Source organism: Talaromyces atroroseus (genome assembly GCF_001907595.1).
Source record: "Talaromyces atroroseus strain IBT 11181 chromosome Unknown scaffold_5, whole genome shotgun sequence".
NCBI lineage: Eukaryota > Fungi > Ascomycota > Eurotiomycetes > Eurotiales > Trichocomaceae > Talaromyces > Talaromyces atroroseus.
The window spans coordinates 1,639,600-1,663,918 of NW_017971437.1; the positions used below are offsets into that span (position 1 = coordinate 1,639,600).

A 24,319-nucleotide genomic window follows, 5' to 3' on the forward strand; every position below is an offset into this window, starting at 1 on the left:
AGTAAACTGATTGAGTAAAAAATTAAGATTAATTCTTTATATCAAGAATGTCATAGCTAGAAAGATAGCTAGACTATAAATTAGATATATATTCCCTAAGACTAGCCTGCTAGATTTAATAATATTAGATTAAAAAGGACAATTTGTATTAGAATTCTAGATAGAGATATATTATATTTTAAAGATTAAGCTGAAGCTATTAATAGTATATTATATATCTATAGATAGGTAAATTAAAATTATAAATTAATATTTTTTAATTTATTTATAATCTTATATTAGCTTTTATTAAGATAATTGATCTAAATAATTATTAATAATAGACTTTGCTATAGTATTTTTATCTTAAAAATTAATTAGACTATTGCTATTTAAGATTAAAAAAGGTTTTATATTAAGAATATTATTTAATTAATTATTATTAAATGATAAGAATTCTATATGGAATTAGAAGCAAGTCTAAATCTAGATAAAATACTTATAATAGATATAGGATTATATAAGATAAAATATAATACAAATATAGAAATAATAGAAAATATAGGCAAATAAATATTAATAAAAGATAAATTTTGATATTAAGAATAAGATTATATTAATAATTAAGTATCTTGATAATAGATAATCTAGCTAGAAGCTTTCTTATTAGAATTTAGATCTATTTAAGATTATTATAAAGAAAGGAAATATATTTAAATTAAAGCTTTCTAAATATTTTTAAATATATCTAGTTTTCTTATTAGATAAACTTTAAAAGATATACTTAATAGAACTACTATTAAGATAAATTAAGAACCCTTTATTACTAGTTAAAATCAATAATTATAATAAATAGAAAATTAAATAGATTCTTAATATATAGATATATTATTAGAAATTACAGTATTATATTTAATAATAAAATTATAATAATAATATAATATAATATCTAATAAGAAATTTTAAGAATATACTAAATATTATAAAGATATTCTATAATTTTTATCTAAAAAAACTTAGATTATTATTATATTTAAAGAATTAGCTATATATAACTAAGAAGAATAAATTCTTATTTAATTATAATAAAAATAATATATTATTATTAACTTAATATTTAGAATAAATATTGCTTAGAATAGAAGATAATATAATAATTTAATATAATTTAGTTTAGTAGTATATAATTATTATAAAAGTACCTATAGGCTATTTTCTATAGATAAATTACATATAAGGAAGATATAAGACTAGATATACCTTATAAAGATTATTTTATATTTTAATTTACACTGTAGATTACTAGAAGATCTATATAATATTAAAAAAGATAAATAGCCTTTGCCAGCTAGTATTCTATATTATTAGAATCTTCTAGAAATCTAGATTACTAGGCATCAGCACATAATAGAGATAGCTTATAGGTATCTAGAATAGAAGAAAGTATAAGTAGAAGAAAAGGGGCCGGTAGTTATTCTTTCCTCTTCTTCTCTCCAGTTTAGTCTCTTCGTGTTTAGCGACCAAATAGATTTGGCATTGCATCGTCACAGAAGTTTCTTCTATGTAAGATTAGAAAAAGCTATTAAAATATACTTATAATAACTATTTTTTATGTATTTGCTATAACATAATAATATTTCTAATTTTATATAAATTTTATTTAAAGAAGAGTAATAAAGATAAAATAAGAATAATTTTATATTAAATTACTTAATATATAATACAAGGTTATTCTTATTAATGTTTTATTTTAAAGATATAATTAATATAAAATTATAGAATTATATAAAAAAAAAATTAGGAGATAGAATTAACTTCTTACATATCTAAGGGATATAAGCTATTTATTAAGCTATTAAGATACTAGCCTTTAGAGGAGAGGATTATCAGAGAATTAGAATATTATAACTAATAGATAAGAGAAACTAATATATAATAAAATAAAAGATTATTTATAATTATTAAGGTTAAAATAATAAAGTTAATAGAGCTATAGTTATATTAATTATATCTATAGAAATAAAGTGAATAGAGTAAAGGTTATATTAATTATAATGAAGAAAAGTTATATAAGAATATTTATTTACTTTATATTTAGTTTTTTTTTATTATTTTGAATTAATTATAATAATTTAAGTATATAATCTTTTATTAATTAAAATATTTAAAAGCCTTATTCTTATTTATTTTATCTCATTAGATCTTTTGATCTTAGAAGCCTATTAACTTTGCCTGTTAATAGCTATCCTAGCTATACTTGACGGTAATCCAACCAAAGTTTCCGACAAATATTTAAAAACAAGACCCCGCATAAGTTTTCTCTTGCCCATATCTAAACCAGATTATAGAACATAGTTCTTGACAATATTCTACAATACTAGAAAGATAAATCACTAGAAAATATCTACCACTATATAATTGCTGCAGTAATTATACAAGCTACATATTATATATATAAAAATAGATATAAATATAGCTATATCTACATCAGGAAAGTATTTATATTTTTTCAAGTACTCTATCATAACTCTTCTACTATCCAATATTTTCTATCAATGCTAAAAAAAGATATAGGTAATACTATTAGTTAAAATAAAGATAAAAACAATAATAATTAGTTATATCTAATTACTATCAGCCAGCTTTTAATCTTTATCTTATAAGCTTTACAAACTTCTTTATAAGATATAAATTAGAGAAACTAAATAATAGATCAACTATAAATATAAGAAATAGTATATAATAATCTTCTAAAGGAAATTAAAAAGAAAAATATTCCTATTTCTACCTATAAACTACCATCAAGCCAAACTAAATATTATTATATATCTCTCATCAAGACCAGATCAAAGTCAACAATAGCTCTATCCTACTAGCCATTACTAAGATCATCTATATTAGACCATAATAAAGATACTAATAATCACTAAGACCAAACTCCCAGTCAGAGACCACATAACTCTTAGTTTTCTCCACCTCAAATCACTATTATAGTATCCCAAATATCTACAAGATCATAACATTCAACTTTAAAAAGCAAGACTTAAAAATACTATTCTCAACAATGTCTTTGCGGCTTACACCAAGAAAGACTGCTAAATCATAAATATCCAAATGTAACTAAATATAAAATTAATTATCATTAACTAAATACTTAAATACTAATAAAATTATTAGATCAACAGCTTTTAAAGAACTTAGATCTAAATACAGAGCTTAAATACAAATCACTTCATATTCATAGCATATATAGGGCTCTTTTTAAGATTACTCTCTAATCATATAGTTATATATTTATTAGAAAGGATATATTAATTAAATTTATTAAGTATACTAAATAAGAAGAGATAATATACTCTCATCTTACTACTATTTAGAGAAAATATGTGTTAGTGGTACTTAATAATCTAAACATTTATCGACCATTCTCTTATAATAGAATCACCATGATGGTTCATTTAACTTTGATAAACTACACTAGAAGAACACTAGCTGGACAATACAATCTTAATCAGACTCAGCTTATTGAACAAGCCCAGATAGCACTATATGCTATTCACAGCCATGCATCCTTCACAGCGACCCCACCCTAGGGAACATGATGTGGAATGAAGAGACTCAAGAGGTTATATTTATTGACTTTGAGCGAGCCCAGTATCAGAATGTGCGGGCGCCGCTGGGCCTTTTCTCTCCTAATCAGAAATGGAAGCAAGAGTCTAGTACTTAGGGTAAGAGCCTAAACAAGCGTTCTATTTTCGAGCATGAATCATCATATATGAGATCTGTACTACGATGTTCCAGAAATGGCTAGTTTTATCTTCATTGGCAGCATATATGAGCCAGCCCTGGCTATGCCACTAGATAACATGCTGGCTTGTAAGGATTTGTACATAGAACTAGCGAATCTAAGGATTACAGTAAGAACAGTAAGAACAGTAAGAGACAAGACGTAATACAAAGAGAAGAAAACAAAACATATCCCAGCTATCCCTTGACGTATCATGATATGTCGCGTGGTTCTGTGATAGGAAAGCAGCATTAAGCTGGGTCCTCCATAGGCCGTGCGCCTATATTGGATAACTACAACATCATACTGGAGCCCTTGGCGCCGGGCATCGCATGGGGCTGTGGAGCAGCGGCTTGGCGCTTTTTTAAAAAATAACTTAGGCCCACTAAAGTGAAAAGTAGCTTTTTGATGTACTATAATTAGATAGTCGCTGAGACGGCGTTTAACTCTCTCTAATTCGTTGTTTATTAGGCCTATGGGGGTTTGTGGTACATCAGTAGCCAATAAATTAGGACTAGCCTACTAAGCCCTGCCAATTAGTTGGCGCTTTTACAAAGGCAGCTTTTCCATTTAGTAGTAATATTATTAGAGAACCACCGAAATTCACTCCCTCTAGTATTGGCCCATAGGCTAGTAGGCTTCATAGAACATAGCCAACAAGCTTGGGCCACCGGACCGTTGGCTCCAATTACAACATTGATCGCCACTAACACATAACGTAAAAAAGTCAACCCAGTTTGTTGCCATGCCTGTTTGGTAGAAGGTAGAGCGTTTGATACTATCCCCAATAATAGTAATAATAGCACTTGGTGTCACTCCAAATATCAATACACACGCTGTCTCCCATGTCCAAATACCGTCAGTTTGGGCCAGCTGCTGACTTCCAGCTGTAGAAATCAGTCAGGATATATACCTGCTCTGTTGCAATCCCACCAAGTAAGCTGTACTATGACTATTGTGTATGGGCTCCTTCATAATTCCCTTGCACTAAGAGCAGGAAGTTATCAGCGAGGACGTCACCAATATAATTTATACCAAAAAAAGATAGAAAAGAAAAAGACAACAGATCGTATTCATTGTTAGTTGATTATTCTCCAGTTTATTCATACGCTTAATGCGTTACATGCAAAGCAGTCCGATTGGTACCAAGAGTAGTAACCAGATGCAGTCGAGGCGTAGAATGAACTTGGTGAGTGCAGATTGCAGTAGCTTCCCTGGATGAAATAGAGATCTGTACAGCCAGATGTAGAGAGACATTGCGCTCCACAGGCAGCAGCACTCTGTACATAGGAACCAGAAGTATATAAGATAATCAAGGTGGTAGGATTATCATCCGAGAAACCATATGAACCGCATGCATCCCCAGAAGAGAAACAAGACGCACTATACCAATAGTAGACTAGAGACACAGAGATACTTTCTACAAAGGTGCTTATCCTTTTATGCAAGTTACAATAGCTTCCTTCAATAAAATAAAGATTAATACAGGAAGGTGTAATTAGACATTGTGCTCCACAAGCAGCTGCACTCTCAACATATAGACTTCCAGCTGTATATGAAGTAATTAGAAGTGAGCCAGAATTATCATGTAAAGCTCCAGGAATACCACAAGTGTTATTCCCAGCAAAGCATGCTGCATCATACCATATATAATATGGGGATACAGTACTTTCTACAAAAGTGCTTGCTCCTTCATACAAGTTGCAATAGCTTCCTTGGATAAAATAGAGATTTGTACAGCCAGATATGGCTATACATTATGCTCCGCAAGCAGCTGCACTCTGCACATAGAAACCAGAAGTATATGAAATAATTAGAAATGAGCCAGAATTATCATGTGAAGCTCCAGGAGCACCACAGATTACTCCACCTTAAGGTACACCGGCTAGAACTGAAGCTGATGTACACATTTCAACACCAATACAGACATAATCACCAAGATCTAAATACTAGCAGCTTAAGCCAACAGCTGGATTCCAGCTATAGAACTAGGCAAGAGATATATCATATTTTATAGCAATATCACCACATTGATCTCCACTAGCCACCAAATAGAATCTATCACAATTGGTTACCATCCCTGCTTAATATGGTGTAGGAATCGTAATACCATTAGATTGGCTTATTGTTGATATAACAATTGCCATTGGTATTACTCCAATAACATCAACACAGACATAGTCACCCAAATCTAGAAACTGACAATCTAATCCAACTGCAGGATTCCAGGTGTAGAATAGGGTAAGGGATATTCTATATTCTGCAGTAATCATATCACAAGTATCTCCACTAACTACTAGATAGAAACTATTACAGTTAGATGCCATGCCTGTTTAATATAGCGTGGGAGTTAATATTCTATCGCCCATGAAAGTTATGGTTGCAACAATAATCATAGAGATTGTAGTCATGGAGGTTATAACACTAGCTATTAACAGGCCTATCGACAACATAGTTATTATAAAGAAATTAATTTGCACACAGTAATAGAGTCCCAAGATTAGGGTACAACCGGGACCCAGTTCAGTGGTGCTTAGATTCTATCAATGTTAGTCATAATAGATTTAGTATTTAGAAATGAACCTTACTTACCCATGCTTCAAACTGAGCCTCGGTCATCCCATAAAACTCCTCAATGATGGCACATGTTAGGCCATAGGACTGTTAAACCCATTCGCTGCAATCAGCAGTTGCTCTGGGGGCAGCAGTCCCAGAAAGCAATATCAGATATGCTCCCACAAGACGAGTAACAAAACTAGAAACTAACAGATAAGACAAATATATATTGTTAAAGAAGATCACACAAGCTACCAAAAGGACCAAATGTATGAATATGAGCATTATTTCTCTATTAACAGAGAGGGATATTATTTTAGTATATAGAGTACAGTGCCCTATAGCTAAAAACTTATCAGACAACCAGGCTAAGGCAAATTATATATTATCCTGCAACCACAATTATATTGTCTTTTTTTTTAAAAAAAAAAAAGACAATATAATTGTGGTCGCAGCCTCCAAGGTTGCTAATGCAGTATAATTTTGTGGCGTATTTCATCTATCCGTGTCGTATTTAGGTGGCTGCATACAATACCTGCATTAGGGCTTATCATCTGCGCTCTGAACTTCCTGAATTGGCTCTAATTCCTAGACCCTGTAGCTACTAGCTAGTGCATAGACTTGACTCGGAAATCAGACGATTTAGTTGCTGCTAGCCAGGAGAGCTAGGACTGGAGGAAACAATGGGTACTTAGCCCTAAGCATGTCAACTGACAGCATTGGAGGCTGACACGGGCGAATTTGTAGTAATGGTATAGAGATAGACTTAACCAAGCTACTTATTATTATCTTATACCATCTGCATTCAATCTGGATCACCCTTTCCATAATCAACCAGGACCGCCCTTCATCTGTTAACTTTCCTCCTATTTCTTAACCTCATACACACTCTTTAACTGTTAGTCTTTTATCTCGCTCCACTATAGCTGTCCTTAATTTCAGCTTCGCTCTAGCCATTCTTTTTCTCTTTCATAACATACTCTTTGCAAATAATGCATGGGCATGGGTTCCAACATCTCCCTCTAAAGTCTTCTTGCATGGCGTTTCACAGGGCCATATCTTGGCCAAGAGGGCTTTGAAATATATTTATGGCTATTGCATGGCAGCAGGCAACAGATTGCTATGTGCGATCCAGATGTCAGATATAGAGGCAACAACCTTCCTGGGACATGGCAGTGTTGTAGCATAATATATTATCACAAACTAACTAATCGCCGATGGCTGGCAAAGAGAACCTGGTTATGATAGTTTAGTGGGATTTATTGATAAATACCTGGGCCTGTTAACGCTGTCGAGTCTCAGAATTTCTCTGGACAAGTCTGAAGTTGTGAATTAGATGCACCAGATAGAGGTATGTACATTTCTTTCTCTTTTCTTCCCTTGTTTTTATCTCGTTCTCCTGAGATATCTGCCCTAGACACCGCTCGAGGTGACAACAGAATCTGAAGGCTAACGACAAATATTTTCTAATAATAGTCTGACGAAGCCTTCTATCAATGCTGGTACAACGCTCAGGCAGGTGCTATTATTGTGGATTCAACTTATAGGCTAGCTTATATCAAGCAGGAACTGTTATCTGATGGCTCATGGCCCTCGGATGGAGTGCTCCCCGAAATCCAACAGTTATTGGACGTGATGTGGATTGAATGGGCCAACTAGGCGAGTGTGAATGGTGTGGAACCGAGCAACATCCAATATATCTTTTGTATGAATGTTGTCAATGTTGATATCAGAAACGTTATACTAATGGTTATCCCCTCCACACCCGACTCTGTTGGGGGATACTGGGATTTCGATGCGAGTAACGAGGCTGCTTAGGCTCTGCTTGGGACTCCTAATGGGAATGCCTAGGCATGGTTTCTGATCAATCACAAAGGCGCACTGGGTGCTGACCAGATTGATGAAGATAACATTACTGGCCTGAAGACAATCTCTAAGGTTTGGGTCTGGAAGAACGCTGGAACCAAGAAAGAAGAGAAATGCTACATTCTGATAACTGAGGAGTATGGACTATGCCTCCACATGCTTTTCTTCATTACTACCTACACTGCGACTTGAACATGTATGGACCCTTCCTGGATTCTCCCTGCGTGCAGAAGCTACAATTTCTAGAAAGTAGCGAGAAAATAAGCTGTGGCATATATGTATCTGAGAAAGCGACATGTCCAACTTCGTTATGCTTTAGTGGGCACGTCAAGCTAGATAACGTTCACCGCGTCTTGAATATTTGGAGCTATTCCCAGCAACCTAAATACACGTATTTCATTAAGATGTAAATATTGATTAGAATATCTAGCTCTAGTGTGGCCTTGAATCCTATAGGTCGTAGGTGCTCATCTTGGCGTGGTTAAAGGTAATGATGCAGAACCAACATCTTGACTAGAATGCTCAATTTTCCACCCGATACGATCTCTAGCTTTCTGTATAGAAGTGCCTATATTAAGGAGTTATGTAGTGTTTAGATTGAATCTTTCTTGGCTTCTCTGTTTATTTGTAGTATGGAGATTATAATTTTCCTTTGATATATAACATTGTTACCATAGTTATGTGACAGCGGAATACGCGGCATAAAATTGAGTATTACTAGAAGTGCCACTACCTAAGAAAGAAGACGATTTCTGGTGGTCAATATAATTATATGGCAAGCCCGGCGTACTAACAAGCAAGTGGTTATTTCTATCTACCACCGGGCAATTTAACCTGATGTACGCATAGCCAGGTGGGCCTAACCTTCCGAAGGAACGCAATCCTTGCTAGTTCCCTGTACCTTGTACTAGGGAGATCACCAGGGTCAACCGGAGTAGTTGAATGCAAGACTTGACTAGACAAAGAGTCACGTCAGCAGGTGTCAGTGACTCCCCCGACCCTGTATCTGAGCCTATGATAAACTATGTAGCTAGTACTGCGGAAATAGTACAGCTTTATAGTGACCAAGGTATCACCCATTTTTCAATTTTTCAAACGCCGCGATAGGGCTCTAGGTATTCTCATGTGGAGCTTGCAATCAAGGTGAAGACAAGGATACTATGCAACCAATTGATTTTGCTAAACTAGTATCTGGTCATTTGATTTGTTATGATTCGACGATAATGCTGGCAGTAGGTAGTCCCAAAACAAAAACGCTTCCAAACAAATCTAATGTACTCCAATACAAGTACCCTAAGGCTATGATGAGTACCTAGATCAACGTCACATTAGAAAACATCGGGCTGTACCTAGGACTGCCCATTACTATGTAACCCTAACTACTAGTACCTTGTCTCCTTTCGGCTAGGTACATATGCCACGCACTAGCTAGTCTAGTTGTTGACTCTACCTCATGGCAGAGCACTATCGAATCATGGAGAGATGCCTCGGAAATTATTATGTGATCGCGAGGCTTCCTCGACCCGAAGTTTAGCATAAGAGACATGCCTGGTCTCCATCGTTCCGTCTTTCTGAAGGACTCAACCCATCCTCCGTGCGCAGAGTACAGTCGCTCTTTCCTGACTTTAAGCCGTCCCTTTTTTCCTTTGTTCTCTTGGCTTCATTTCTTTGTGTTCCAATCATTTTTTCATATCCTACCTGTCTTTGTTCTTGCCACCTGTCATGCGATGGACTGGTGGTCTGGCAGGTGCCCTTGCCGGGTCACTTGTCTACCAGGCGATGCCAGGCCAGGCAAACATGGCGGACGTGGACCCAGCTGAAGTCTCCTCGTCTGTCAGTGCCTACCTGGCAGCACATCCTATCTCTACACGCAAGGCCTCTCAAACTCCGGATACAGCCAGTTTGAAGGCAGCTGTTTTGGCAAACGCCACCTCGCCCATATCACACGCAGCGAGAAGCCGGTGTCCTGTAAGCTGCAGTGAAAGTGGTCTGGACTCCACTGCTTGGTCTGTTTATCATCGCTTGGAACGGCTGGATCTGTGTGACAGCCCTATGCTGTTAGACTTCAACCTGTTCAATGAGCTGGACAATCCAAGAACACATCTCAGTCTTGCAGCTTGCTCTGCAGATTTTGAATTATCTTCTTTGGCGAATCGAGAGACGACTAATAATACCAGCTGTTTGTCGAACTCTGTTAGCCCGTCCACTGTCACCTCCTCCATCCAGATGGCCTCGTCTGGTTCTACCTCTTCCATTGCCACCGCAGACGTGGTCAATCTGCTAGAGCAGCTTCAAGCTGCCTTCGCCGTCTCTCAATCCGACTGCAAAGAGAGGATCCAAGTTGCTTACACCGACAAGGCGGCTGTGGGCGTCTATCTTGGCTCTGCACTGAGCAGCCAGGGGGTCATCTTGCCTGTGTTAGATAAGCTAATCACTCAAGTTCAGACGGATAACAGCATTGCTCAGGAGACTATTGTCCAGTTATGCAATAATTCGACGGCCAGGTACTCGCTGGGTGTCTTTGTTAGCACCAATGCTGACCTCTCCTCTACACAACAAGCCATTCAGTCCTGGCGTAACAGCGGCTGTTTGACCACCATGGAGGAGTGGACTCCAGACTGGGATACCCTCTCATTTCTGGCGCCGTCCTCGCGCTTGAACTCCTCGCTGGCCACCAACTCTACTCGTCTGGCTACACGAGAACTATTGCACCGCCGCACACACTCCGACAAGGAGCTGCGCCATGCCCAAGAAGCCAAGAAACTGCAGTCTCGTGACGACAGTAACGAGTGCACCACTATTCAAGTTGTCTCGGGCGATTCTTGTAGCACCCTAGCCACCGAGTGTGGTATCACGGCTGCTGAGTTCACTAAATACAATCCCTCGTCCGATCTCTGTTCAACCCTGGTCGCTGGTCAACATGTTTGCTGCACCGCCGGAGATCTGCCGAACTATGCTCCCCAGCCTGACACTGATGATAACTGCTATTCGTATACCGTGCAGACTGGGGATACCTGCTCGGCCTTGGCCGCGGCGTATGATATTACCGTTGATGAAATCGAGGCCTGGAACACCGGTAGTAATGGCACTTGGGGTTGGATGGGCTGCAGTGACCTGCTGGTAGGCAGCTATATCTGTCTTAGTAACGGATGGCCGCCGATGCCGGCCAATATTCCTAACGCGGTATGTGGCCCTCAGGTCAATAATACCAGTACTGCACCCCATGGAACCGATCTCAGCACCTTGAACGAATGCCCTCTTAACGCCTGCTGTGATATCTGGGGTCAATGTGGTATTACCGCGGACTTTTGCACGCCATCGAACTCGACAACTGGAAACCCTGGGACAGCAGCCAGCGGCGAGAATGGCTGCATCTCCAACTGTGGCACAGATATCATCGTTAGTGATGCCCCGGCTGAAACGTACTCGATTGCCTACTTCGAAGGAAGTGACCAAACCCGATCCTGTTTGGCTATGTCGGTGGATCAGATCAACACCACCTTCTACACGCACATCCACTTTGCCTTTGCCACAATCAACAGTGACATGACCCTGAGCGTAGACGGCATGGAAGATCAGCTTTCTCTGCTATCCAACATGACAGGAGTCAAGCGCATCCTGTCGATTGGTGGATGGGACTTCTCTACAGGTGCTGACACCTACATGATCTTCCGCGATGCTGTCACCTCGGCAAATCGGGACACACTGGTCAGCAACGTGGTCAGCTTCCTAGACGAATATGACCTGGACGGTGTGGACTTCGACTGGGAGTACCCTGATGAGCCTGATATCCCCGGCATTCCCGCAGGTACCACTGCAGACGCCACCAACTATTACATTACCCTGCTCGTCCTCAAAGACGCCTTGCCATCAGATAAGACATTGTCTATCACCGCCCCTGCGTCTTTCTGGTACCTGGAACGGTTCCCTATTGAGGCGATAGCCTCTGTTGTGGATTACATTGTTTACATGACCTATGACCTACATGGGCAATGGGACTACGGCAGTGCTTTCGCGGACAGCGGATGCGATACTGGCAACTGCCTGCGTTCACACGTTAATCTCACTGAAACCCTCAGCTCCCTCTCCATGATCACCAAGGCCGGTGTCTCGTCGAACAAGGTGGCTGTTGGAGTGGCCAGTTACGCCCGATCCTTCGAGATGACCGAGGCAGGTTGCTGGACTGACATGTGCACTTATACCGGTCCTTCCTCTGGGGCGTGGCCAGGCCCTTGCACAGATACTGCCGGGTATATTGCGAACTACGAGCTGGAGCTGGTGATGTCGGAGAACCCTACCGCGGAGCTTTATTGGGACGACGACTCGTACAGCAACATCCTGGTCTTTAATGAGACCTAATGGGCTGGATATATGAACGACACGAATAAGGCGGTGCGCGTCGCCCTGTACGAGCTATTTACATTTCTTAGCTTGGTAGACTGGGCCGTTGACCTGTAGTCTAAGGACGGCAATGAGGATCATGATGGCTTGGGCGTTATCTATATTAACCCGATTATCTTTAATGAGTTTAGCCCAACTGTGGCCGGCTACCCTCCCTTCATTATGGTATAGCCTACCTCTTCTCTTGCTACTCTCATGGTTGTTAACTTTCCTCTATATCTACTGATCAGTTACGAGGGAGGCGTTTCAGCCACAAGTTGGGTGGCAGTTCCATCCATCATAGTTTCACAGATTAGTTTCTTCCAGTGGGAAGGCCCTTCCTTGGGCATTCCAACCACTACGTTCAACCTGGTTAGCAGCTTTAGCCCCCCACTGGTGATACTCGTCCTGCCCGGTGATATATTTCCTACTACCCTGTACCCGCCGCCTATCGAGTCTCCCTACACGCCGCAGGTGGGTGTCGTCAATGGTTCGTCGTATACTGTCTTTAGCGGCACCATCACATTGAATGATGGAGGAATTTCTCTTGTCATAGACCTCCTTTCTCCCACTACAACAACCCAAACAGTCATTGAGATGGTCTTTGTAGAGGGCAGCACAGTCACCATATCAATAGTTGTAGTTGTTATCCTCCCTACAACGCCCGCAGTGTCCCTGACTGAGAATACCCTAACCAGCATGATATCAGCCTCGGGCAGCGTCATGTTTACCTGGATGGAGGAGCAAATCAACAGCCTGGCCACCATTGACTCCACCACCACCATCACCACCACCACAACAAGGGACTCCACGACAACCTCCATCGTCATTCCCGTCAACACCGGCGGCTTCTACTGGTCTCCCGTGTTGAACCCTGACATTCCGGTGCCCACGGTGAACCCCCCAGAGTTGCCCCCAATCCCTGACGCCCCCTGCTTCACGCTGTTCGATATATTCACCATTGACTGTCCGCCCAATAAAGACAAATCACAAAAGACAACCCACTACACCAGCGCAAGGAGCTCCCCCACCTGCTCCCCCAGCACCGCTAGCTCCTGCGGTAAATTCTGCACCAGCAACTGCGATGCATCATCAACGTCCACCACATCGACGTCCACCACATGCATCTCTAAGTCTGCAGTTACGGACTACTGGGTCTCCTGCGATGGTACGGCATGTTCGACCACCAGTTCTGCCCAAATTACCGGATGCGATGTCACAGCCATGACAACCACCACAGGCTCTTATTGTCTGGCCAGTGGCGTCGATGTTTGGTCCACAGATGATCAAGGCGAGGACGGCGCTCAATATTACACTGCAACCACCACAACTATTCCCGAGGAGATTGTGGCCGCTGGAACAACCTACGTAGTCGGCGCCAATGGGGCTGTCACACTTGGCAACGGCAATATCATCACCGTCCCTACTGAGACAGCAGGCACAACTGTGCTAACCATCAGCTCAAACACAATCACCGTCGATCCAGCAGTTGAGACCATCATCACCGTCGTCATCATTGGGACAACATCAGCCATAACCACGTCTTCAGTCTCAACTACGCATGCTGGTTCAACGACGACTACTACTCTGCCACCCACTACGATAACCGTCACACCCACGCCCACATCGGCTACCTGTTACTTCTGGGACGAGGGTTGGGGATATACTTTTGAGGTATTTGGCATCTCGGGTTGGGTGACAGATGGAGGTTCTTCACTGCATCATCAAGAGGATGGCTGTGGAGCATTGACTGGCTGGTCTTGGACAGCTGCTACTTCCACCACAGATGCATATGTTTACTTCAATTTACCATTTTTTATCAAAGCTGGATGCGTGGAACGAGCTATTGTCTCTGCAGGTGGTCCAAAGATCTCTTGTCAAGGTCAGGGTCTCGCTAAACGTCGGGAGTCTCTGAATGTTGGTGTTCCTCCATCATTCACAGAGGAAGAAAACGAAGCCTTCAAGGCATTTTATGCGAATGCAACGACGTATTATCCATATAAGCCGATGATCTGGGCAGTTGCAAGCATTACAGAGTCATTAATTACCAGCATTATCATAGATTCATAATAATATTAATGCGGCATGCCGATGTGATGCAGGCAAGATTCATTCATAATTATGCTATTCACTTTAGATTCAAGTAATAGTATCTCAACTCATCAAGAATGAGATATATCTGACCAGCTTAAAGGCCTACACCTATTGAGTATGCTAGAAGTAGGGCGGGCTACTGCTAGGAGGATGTTAATAGAAGTGTGCTTTTTTCCTCAGATGCTCCGGCTGGTGCCGGAGCTGTTAGATTATGTATCGGTAGTCAGGGCATTGAAAGATTAGCCCCTATAACCCGACGTCCTTTTTGGTATAATGGTAACAACGGATTCGGAACGCTGTATTAGCTAGTATTGAGAATACTATATAATCTGCATATCAAACTAAAGAGAATATTCAGGGGGTTACTTGAGGCCATATTTATGATTAGAATAGGGGTCAACTAAGACACGTATCCGATGCCTATTCTGGCCAATTAGGTGTACCTCTGTGAAATACGGTGTTGGTTGTGGATTACATGCTGTATTCGGAATAGCGGTCATAATCCGCTGTCAAGTGGTTAATCTGACAGGAGCGTAGGAGTAGGCCCTAATTGGGCAAAGGCAGAATTCTTGCGCTAGTGCAGACTCTGCAGAGAACGTCTGAGATAAATGATGATCGCAGAGTATTTCTGAATTTGGCTTTTAACGTCCACAGATAGACCATGAATCGACTTCCCGCAGAAATCAAGCATATCATTGCAGAATGCGTGAGTCATCTCCCTCTAGGCCTGTTGTTCGACCTCTGATCGTGGCTTCAGACACCAATGGAAAGCCTGCGTGCACTCTGCCAGGTAAACCGAGAATGGAATAGAATAGCTGCACCGCTCCTGTACGAACATATCAACATACATATGTTGGAAGAGGGAGTTCCTCAAAAACTGTTCTGGCTGCCAGATGCCAATCGTGTGCTTGCTCACGTGAAACGACTGAGCATCATCGCCCAATGGCATCCAGACACTGGAATCCAACCAGATTATACCTACAGCCACAAACAGTTTACCCTAGACGACGAAAATCAGAATATCCCTCGACTTAGTCCCTGCCGAAAGGGAGATTGGGCTGCCGCGATTGATCTCCTTCGACAGCTCCCTCCTTTGCGGGCTGTCGATCTTCTTATTTCTATGGGTGGCCCAGTGGAGCTTCATCAAGCCATCTTACACTACCACCCTGCGTGTAGATTGTCCGTTTACTCGAGTCCCCCTCCGGCTCAAGTCCGAAATGTAAAACTAGGCGACTGGGTCCTTTTGCCCCGGCTGCACACCGCGCATGTTACTTGTTTCGAAAATCCGGACCGCAGGAAGTTCCGCGAACATCCAGATAGACTCCTCGAGGCGATTGTTGCACGTGCACCTCATGTCAAGAAGCTTGCCTTGCAGATCTCTGCGGGCGGTCATGTTGGTCCACGGCCGGACTACAATGAGACCGTGGTAGTGGAAAGAGAGCCTGGCACGACGCCCGTGCGTGCGAAGCTCGAACTACTATCCTGGCCTCTTAACACCGAGATGCCAGCTCTGCAGTTCCTCAAATGGGATCGGATTGTTGATTATAGCTGTCTGAAATCGTGGTCCGTTGGCTGCGTCGAAGACTCCCGCCTACTTAGGGCAATTACAGACCTCCGTCCCTTCCAACAATTGACAGGGCTCACCCTCGCCCTATTTCCACCGCAGAGAGACAGTCTAGAATTCTGGTCAGCCACAGAGGCAATGTTCGATTCACTACCCCTGTTAAAATATCTCTGCCTCCTGGGCGCCTACAAGCCAAGCTTCCTCACCCAGGCAATCCTCCGCAAGCACGGGCAAACATTGCTCGAGCTGAAGCTGAACGAGGAATCCGATAAATGGAACCAACAAGCCCTACGCAGACTTTCACAAAGGGGACCGTTTGGCCCCAAATTCACTGCTGAGGATATCCGGTCCCTAGCAGCCCAGTGTCCTTCACTCGAAAAACTGCGGATCTGCGTTCAACGCAATCGAGGTTTCGAAACAGACGTATATACTGCTTTAGCCAACTTCCCATGTCTCACAGAACTCGACCTCCTCCTGAACTGCCTGGCCCAAGTAGGCCCCAACGAAACCCCCATCCCACCGCGCGACCTAACCGAGTTCGAAAAAGACCGAACACCGCGCACTTATTATGACCTGCCTATATGGTACGTTCGAGACACCATGATTAACTACGCCATCGATCAGGATCTATCTGAAGCGGTCTTCACTCACATCCGCGTCCACCAGGGAGGAAGCAGGCGGCTTGCGAAGCTGACCCTTCGTCCGCACTGTGAACCCCAGCAAAATTGCCACTATAGACTGGATGCATTCATTTTTCATGCCGAAATCTTTAAAGTTCTGGGTTCTACTTGGATAGTAGAGATGGATGTCCTGACTGGATTGAGAGCGGTAAAGCGTGTTCAGGATCATGGTGACAAGCGTGATTTGTTTGAAGGCAATATGCTGATAGAGATTATCTTCAACTCTATCTGGCTCAATTCTATCTGGCCTGCCCAGCAAGATGACCGTGGTTGGCTGTGGAGCTGGCGTAGCTGGCCACTGCTAGAGGTGGTACTTGAACCCTGGCTTTCTCAATCTAAAATGATATTGAAACTGACTAGATGTTTATAGGCTGTTAATAAAACGCCACAGTGATAGTGTGCGCAAGGACCCCGGGCAGGAACGTTGTGTGATAAGACCAGCCTGCATCATTATCTCTAGAGCGTGGCTTAATCAGACCCTGTTTTTATATTGAACTAGTGTCAGTCTCCGTAGTGCGTACATATGTTTCCCAAGAAGGGAAGCTATCGCCCAGGCACTCATTAGTTTGTACGTGAGTTTGTTAGTATATATTGAGGTTGTTCGAACTACATAGTAATCTGGAGTTGAGCATTCCTGGCCAGGCGCTTATCCATAAATGGCAATTCTGACGGCGGACGATTTCCCATTACAGCGACACCTAAAGGAAATTTAATAGTATTTCATTTTTTATCCGCGCCTGGACTGCCTCCCCTCTTGTCTTCATGGAGACAAAGTCACTCGGCGTTTTTTGTTGAGGGATGGGATAATACGAATCCTGTTCGGGTTAACTCTGGAGATTTTCTTATGAATGGAATATGGTACTGTACCAGGTGCGACACTGTGAAGACCAAAAGCTCGTCTTATCTGCGTGGAATGTCTTGACCTGGCCATCTCGAAATCTGATGCCAATAAAGACCTCGGCATCAGCTATAACGCTTAGCTCGTAGGCTTTTTTCAAGAGTGTACTGCCACGGCGGTTGCGCTATTGTCGTTGTTGCTTTCTCCACAAGGCATCTTGAGAGATTTGAGGCTGCTTCTGACAGGCAGTATCCGCATTATGTACCATGATTGACTTATTGTTGAGACTTTGACAGATGTTAAACGGCAGGCACATTACTTCTTAAGTACTGCCCTGACCACAATTTAATACTGTGGTGTGGGTCCCTTTAAGATGGTCAAAAGTCGATTTTCGAAAAGCGCTCTCTGGCCAGATACGATGGGGACGTTTTTAGCTTCTAGTAAACTAAGCCTATTTCGACTAGCAGGCGTTCGTGCTGCTGTTATATTTTTACTAATTTTAGCCCATTAATTTTTCCATATACAAAACATCAGGCATATTGTGAGTAACAACTTGTTGTCTGCATTATCTTCAGCGGACTCTGTTCTGCTGCCAATTTTAGTCTTCACTTATACCACCCTCCAAGATCCGATCGACTCTTCGCAGTGGCGGCCTTGTGGGATTGTGGTGTCAGGGTGCGAGGACAGGCAGTACAGGGAGGATCATAAGTTGGTTCAGATTACTGCAGTCAGGTTATCTCGACAATACAGGTACAGGTCAGATACAGGACGCAGCTCGAGGAGCTACATAAAATCTCTACAGATAGGACGGGCTTATATACGGGGCTCGGATGCAAACAAAACAAACGGAGTAAACAGGACAAACAGGCAGAACGGCAGAAACACGCGGAGTGGTAAGAATAGACGGAACGGTGGGAACGGTAGGAACAGTCGAGACAGGTCAAGACGACAGGAACGGGCGGGACGGCATGGCACCGTGACATGTGGGGCGAAAACACTGACGTCAAGCGAAATAGCTGAAACGATCGACAGCATCTAACGTATTTCCCGAGTAAACCGGACACCCGAGTAAACCGGACACCGAGGACCCACATTATTTTTTCAACCCTTATAAATTGTATATAGAAGTAGAAAAATATAGATTTAACTAGCTAGGAGGATTAGGGCATCTATTACATTTATGCCCTAGTTGCCAGCAATTATTATATCTAGGAAATGCGCGCCAAGGTGCCTGCAAAGTATCATTTTGATTAACTAGCGGAGAGAGGTTATTAACTTCATCAAGCGACTGTACCAGCTCTCTGCCTTCAGAAACTGTGACGGGGGTTGCAAGAACGTAGCTGGGATTCGGCTTCGGCCTAGGAATAGATTCGAATATATAATGTATATACACGTATGCTCAGCAGTTAATTGCTGCTTCACTAAGGCCTGAGGCCACCCGCGGTTATAAGGTGGTGTATGCCAAGCTGCTAGTCTAATTAGCAGCAGGAAGCTGGGTGAGGTTATATATCCGCTATACTTTGAAGCTATTCCTAACTCTATCTAGGATTTTATCTTATAGCTATTCTCCTCTTTATAAAGGTATGTCCCTGAGTCTAAAATTTTATAAATTTATAAGATTTAATATATAGAATTAGTAGTTTAAGTTTTGTAATAAAATCTTTATTTTTAGTAGAGAAATTAAAGATAGATAATAAGTATTAGATAGAGGATTAAATATATAGAAAATAGTTAAGATTAATACTAGTAGTAAATATATATAAATCTTTATCTTTTTTATTCTAATTTCTTTTTTTTTTTCTTTCTTTTTCTTAGCCTCATCTTCTTTCTTAATAGTAAATATTATCTTAATATTATATTATTTTATTAAAATTTTATTAAATATAGATTTAATATATTTTATATTATTAATTTCTTATTTTTTTTATATTAATTTAATGCTTAAGATAATAATAAGGTAATTTTAACTACCTTATAGTTAAGTATAAATTAACTTAGCCTAGTCCACTTAAAAAGTATTTAATTATAATAATTTATACTATTTTATTAAAGAAGTTTTATCCTTACTATTCTTATTCCTAGTTAATATATTTAGCTGGTAATCTTACTAACTTTAACAGAAAAAAAAAGTCTTCTTTACTTTCTCTTATTAAACCTATTTATAAGTAAGCATCTATATCTAGGCTTTTAGACTCTTAATCTTATAATTTATCCTCTTAACTTTTATAATTAATTAGCTAAGCCTTTATTAATTATATAATATAAGTTCTTTTTAAATCTTATAACCAATAACCTTTATTAATAATTTATAATATAAAATAAGTCTTATATTTATTTTTAACTACTATAAATTAAGCTTTTCTTTATCTCTTTTTTCCTTACTTTAAGTCATAAATAATCTTACAATTTTAAAGATAAGTTTTAAATATAGTATAATTATTAATATTTTTCTTAGATTCTCATATATAATCTTTCTTTAAGATAGTCTGTCTACTTAATAAAATATATTTTATTCTTTTTAAAGCCTTTTTCTATACAAATTTCTTTAATTTTATATTCTTTAATATTATTTATAATAAAACCATTAGATAAGGTTTTATTTCTAGCTATATGTCGGAAACTTCGGTTGGATTACCGTCGAGTATAGCTAGGATAGCTATTAACGGGCGAAGTTAATAGGCTTCTAAGGTCAAAAGATCTGATGAGATAAAAGAAATAAGAATAAAGCTTCTAAATATCCTAATTAATAGAAGATTATATATTTAAGTTATTATAATTAATTTAAGATGATAGAAGAAAACTAAATATAGAATAAATAAATATTCTTATATAATTTTTCTTTATTATAGCTAATATAGCTATTACTCTATTTACTCTATTCTTATAGATATAATTAATATAGCTATAGCTTTATTGGCTCTATAACTCTAATCTTGATAATTATAAATAATTTTTTATTTTATTATATATTAATTTCTTTTATCTATTAGCTATAATATTCTAATTCTCTAATAATCTTTTTTTTTAAAAGCTGATATCTTAATAGCTTAATAAATAGCTTATGTCTTTAGATGTGTAGGAAACTAATTCTAATTTCTAATTTTTTTATAATATGTAACTTTATGATTTTATATTAATTATATCTTTAAAATAAAATATTAATAAGAATAATCTTATATTATATATTAAGTAGTCTAATATAGAGCTATTTTTATCTTGCTTTTATTACTTTTCTTTAAATAAAATTTATATAAAATTAGAAATATTATTATACTGTAATAAGTATATAAAAAATAATTATTATAAATATATTCTAATGACTTCTTTTAATTTTATATAGAAGAAATTCTTTTATGCTTAAGAGTATTTAGAAGAAGATAGTAATAAAATAAATATTAAAATTAAAGCTTTTTTAGTAAAATAGGCTTGTCTTAATAAATAATAGAAGTTATTATAGAAGTATACTGGTTAATTTATTTAATCTAATATTAAGAATGTTAAAGAGTTAGAATAATTAGAAAAAGTAAAAGAGAAGGTAAAAGTAAAATAAGTGAAAGAATAATAAGAGATTAAAGAACTTTTTGCTATTATATTTACTTTATAAAATAATAATCTTATTCTTAATATTAATTTTAATTCTTCTATCTTTTTTAATTATACTTCTATCTCTATTTCTAAATCTTCTTAGGACAATTTAAATGTTTAATAGATTTCTATATATCTTTTTTAGGTCTATATTCTTTTTATTTTATAAAATAATAAATCTATCCTTTCTCTAACTTATATTATAGTATCTTTTTAATTTTATATTCTTTATTATCTACTACCTTATCTTTATTTATTAGATTAATAATTAGTTCTAATAACAAGATATAAAATATTAAATATATTTGTATTCTTACTAATAGCTAAAATTTATAATTATTATTTATAAATTTTTCTTTAATAATAAATAGTTTAAATTTAATTATATTAAATTTATCATTTAGTCTTATACTTTTAATATTAAAGTTTTTTAATCCTAGTATTTATTATAAAAAGTAAACTCTCTTTCTCTTTTTAAATACTAGTGTGTCCTTATATTTCTTATTATAATATCTCTTTATTCTTATTTCTATCTATTCAATGTCTTTTAACAAATTGTTATATATTAATTGTATATATATTATTTAAATATTTGCTTTATTTAATACTTCTTTTTATTTAATATTTTCTTAACTCATCCTTGGAATTCTTTCTAGATTAGTAAAATATAATATTTATTTTATTAATGTATTTGTAATATTATTTATTATAAACTAAGTAAATAGTAATAACTTTACTTAATTATCTTGATTCTAATTTAAATAATATCTTAGATATTATTTAACTACTTGAATTATTTTTTTAGTCTAGCTATTAGTCTATTAATGATATACTATTAATAGATTATATTCTATTTTATAGTTTTTTATAATTATCTATTAAAATTTAGATATAAATAATTTATCTTAATTAAATATGATTTTATTTAATAGTCTAAATATTATAAATATTTTTTATAATAATAATATTATATATTATTATGCTATTAAACTCTTTAGTATTGGCTTTAAAATATTATATTTTATAAGCTTATTTTAATAATAATAGCTTCAGTATATGTGATTCCTAAAATAAGATCTTTTAACTCTAGTAAGTCTTATATAAAATCTATTATAATCTTCTATTATACTTTTATTAATATCTCTAAAATCTATATTCTTTTATATAGTTAATAATTGATTAGTTTATTATAATTATAACTATCATATTTCTTAATATAGTCTTTAATTAATTTTCTTATTCTTAAAAAGTAATATATTTATTATATTTTTTCTATTATTTAATTAATTCTATAATATCCTTTGATTAATAAATTATAATTTATTTAAATAACTTCTATAATTATTAAAAATAATATTAATATTAATCCTCTTTAAATAGCTAATCCATTTTTAATTACTGCTTTATTATTATATAGTGCTATCTATAATATTTTATTATTTCTAGTAGTTTCTACTATCTCTTTATAAAAGTCTTTGCTCTTTATTATAATTATTATTACTAGTATTACCTTATTATTATAGTAAATTCTATCTTTATTTTCTATAATATATTTATTTATAGCTATTATATTCTAATTATATAATCTACTCTTCTATTTAATATATTAATAATAATATTTTCTTTTTCTTTAATATATTTAATCTAAAACTTAAATCTTAATAGATACTTTGATTATCTAACTTATCTATTAATAAGCTCTTTAATTATTATAAAATATTTTAGATTATAATAATTACTTTTTATAACTATTTTTTTCTTAATTCCTTATAAATAGTATTTTTATTACTTAAATACTTTAACTATTATAAATAATTCTCTATTATAAATATTATAGTTCCTTTCTGTGGTAGTAAATTATCTAGAGTAGAAGATAATAGATTTTAATATTTTATTATCTTTTAATTATTTTAGAATAATTCCTAATATATATTCTAATATATCTAATTAAATTATATTTAGTTTTTTTAGATTATAAAGTATAAGAATTAGTATTTCTTTAATTAATTTCTTAATTTTCTTAAATGCTTACTATTATTGTTCTATCCAATTAAATTCTTAATCTTTTTATAATAACTCTATAATTAATTATATTTCTTTTATGTAATTCTTTAAATATTTTTTAATGTATTCTATTGCGCCTAAAAATTGCTATATTTTATTAATATTTATTAGAATAGACTAGTTAAATATTATGTCTTGTTTTTTAGATTAAATCTTTAATTCTTCTAGTATATAAATTATTCCTAGATAATTAATAGTTATAGTATTAAACTTATACTTTTTAATCTTAAGTGTTAATTTTTTATTTATAAATACTATTATAATTAATTATATATATTCTTCATATTTTTCTAGGTTTTGTAAATATATAATAATATTATTAAAATAAAATGCAATAAACTTGTTTAAATATTTCTATAGAATATGTGTCATATATTATATAAATTGTATTAGTAGATTTTTTAAATCTATTAATGCAACTATTTATTTAAATAGTCTTTTATCTATAAGAAATATTGTTTTCTAAATATTATCTTTAGCTATTTATAGATTATAATAATCTTATTAAATATTAAAGACTATTATGATCTTTGTTTCTTATAAAAGATTTTTTTTTTATTTCTAATAAGGCGTTTTGTTTATATTATTTATTATTTTATTATTTAATACTCTATAATTAATAATTATTTATTTGGTTATATTTTTTTTATTAATAAATATTAATTATATTAATGCTTTTCTATATCTTAGTTATATGTATATTACTTTGTAAAATTTATTAATAAATTTATTCTTAAGTTCTAGTTTATTTCTTGACTTGTGATATTACTTAACTAAGAATAATATAAATCCTTTTTTTAATTTAATTTGTACTTTAAATTATTTATTATATATTAATAATTATTATTCTTTTTTTATAAATAGTTTAATAAATTTATAGTACTTTTTTAATAATTTTACTAAAACTTCTATAAATTCTTTCTTAT

At 36.2% G+C, this 24,319-nt stretch overlaps 4 protein-coding genes across 4 annotated transcripts, besides 6 other annotated features; all 4 read left to right on the forward strand.

Annotated features, from left to right (window-relative positions):
* Nucleotides 1-1,528: part of a repeat region (Identified by RepeatMasker using a combination of RepBase library and repeat library created with RepeatScout) that runs on past the window's edge.
* Nucleotides 1,528-2,266: a repeat region (Identified by RepeatMasker using a combination of RepBase library and repeat library created with RepeatScout).
* A 1,314-nt stretch (nt 2,267-3,580) lies between these two features.
* Nucleotides 3,581-3,855, forward strand: UA08_04983 (hypothetical protein; the record flags this gene model as incomplete). The annotated part of the gene is made up of 2 exons (XM_020267313.1): nt 3,581-3,698; nt 3,781-3,855. Coding segments are annotated over 2 exons (193 nt in total), but the record flags the coding sequence as incomplete, so codon positions are not given.
* Nucleotides 3,856-9,910: 6,055 nt separating this feature from the next.
* Nucleotides 9,911-12,547, forward strand: UA08_04984 (hypothetical protein; the record flags this gene model as incomplete). The annotated part of the gene is made up of 1 exon (XM_020267314.1): nt 9,911-12,547. One exon carries the CDS (start codon nt 9,911-9,913, stop codon nt 12,545-12,547), a length of 2,637 nt encoding a protein of 878 aa, XP_020119936.1.
* Nucleotides 12,548-12,784: 237 nt separating this feature from the next.
* UA08_04985 (hypothetical protein) lies at nt 12,785-14,638 on the forward strand (the record flags this gene model as incomplete). The annotated part of the gene is made up of 1 exon (XM_020267315.1): nt 12,785-14,638. One exon carries the CDS (start codon nt 12,785-12,787, stop codon nt 14,636-14,638), a length of 1,854 nt encoding a protein of 617 aa, XP_020119931.1.
* A 301-nt stretch (nt 14,639-14,939) lies between these two features.
* Nucleotides 14,940-15,174: a repeat region (Identified by RepeatMasker using a combination of RepBase library and repeat library created with RepeatScout).
* Nucleotides 15,175-15,323: 149 nt separating this feature from the next.
* UA08_04986 (hypothetical protein) lies at nt 15,324-17,300 on the forward strand (the record flags this gene model as incomplete). Its single annotated transcript, XM_020267317.1, has 3 exons — nt 15,324-15,368; nt 15,420-17,216; nt 17,277-17,300. The coding sequence occupies 3 exons, from the start codon at nt 15,324-15,326 to the stop codon at nt 17,298-17,300; spliced, it is 1,866 nt and encodes a 621-aa protein (XP_020119932.1).
* A 1,479-nt stretch (nt 17,301-18,779) lies between these two features.
* Nucleotides 18,780-19,059: a repeat region (Identified by RepeatMasker using a combination of RepBase library and repeat library created with RepeatScout).
* Nucleotides 19,060-20,356: a repeat region (Identified by RepeatMasker using a combination of RepBase library and repeat library created with RepeatScout).
* Nucleotides 20,353-24,319: part of a repeat region (Identified by RepeatMasker using a combination of RepBase library and repeat library created with RepeatScout) that runs on past the window's edge.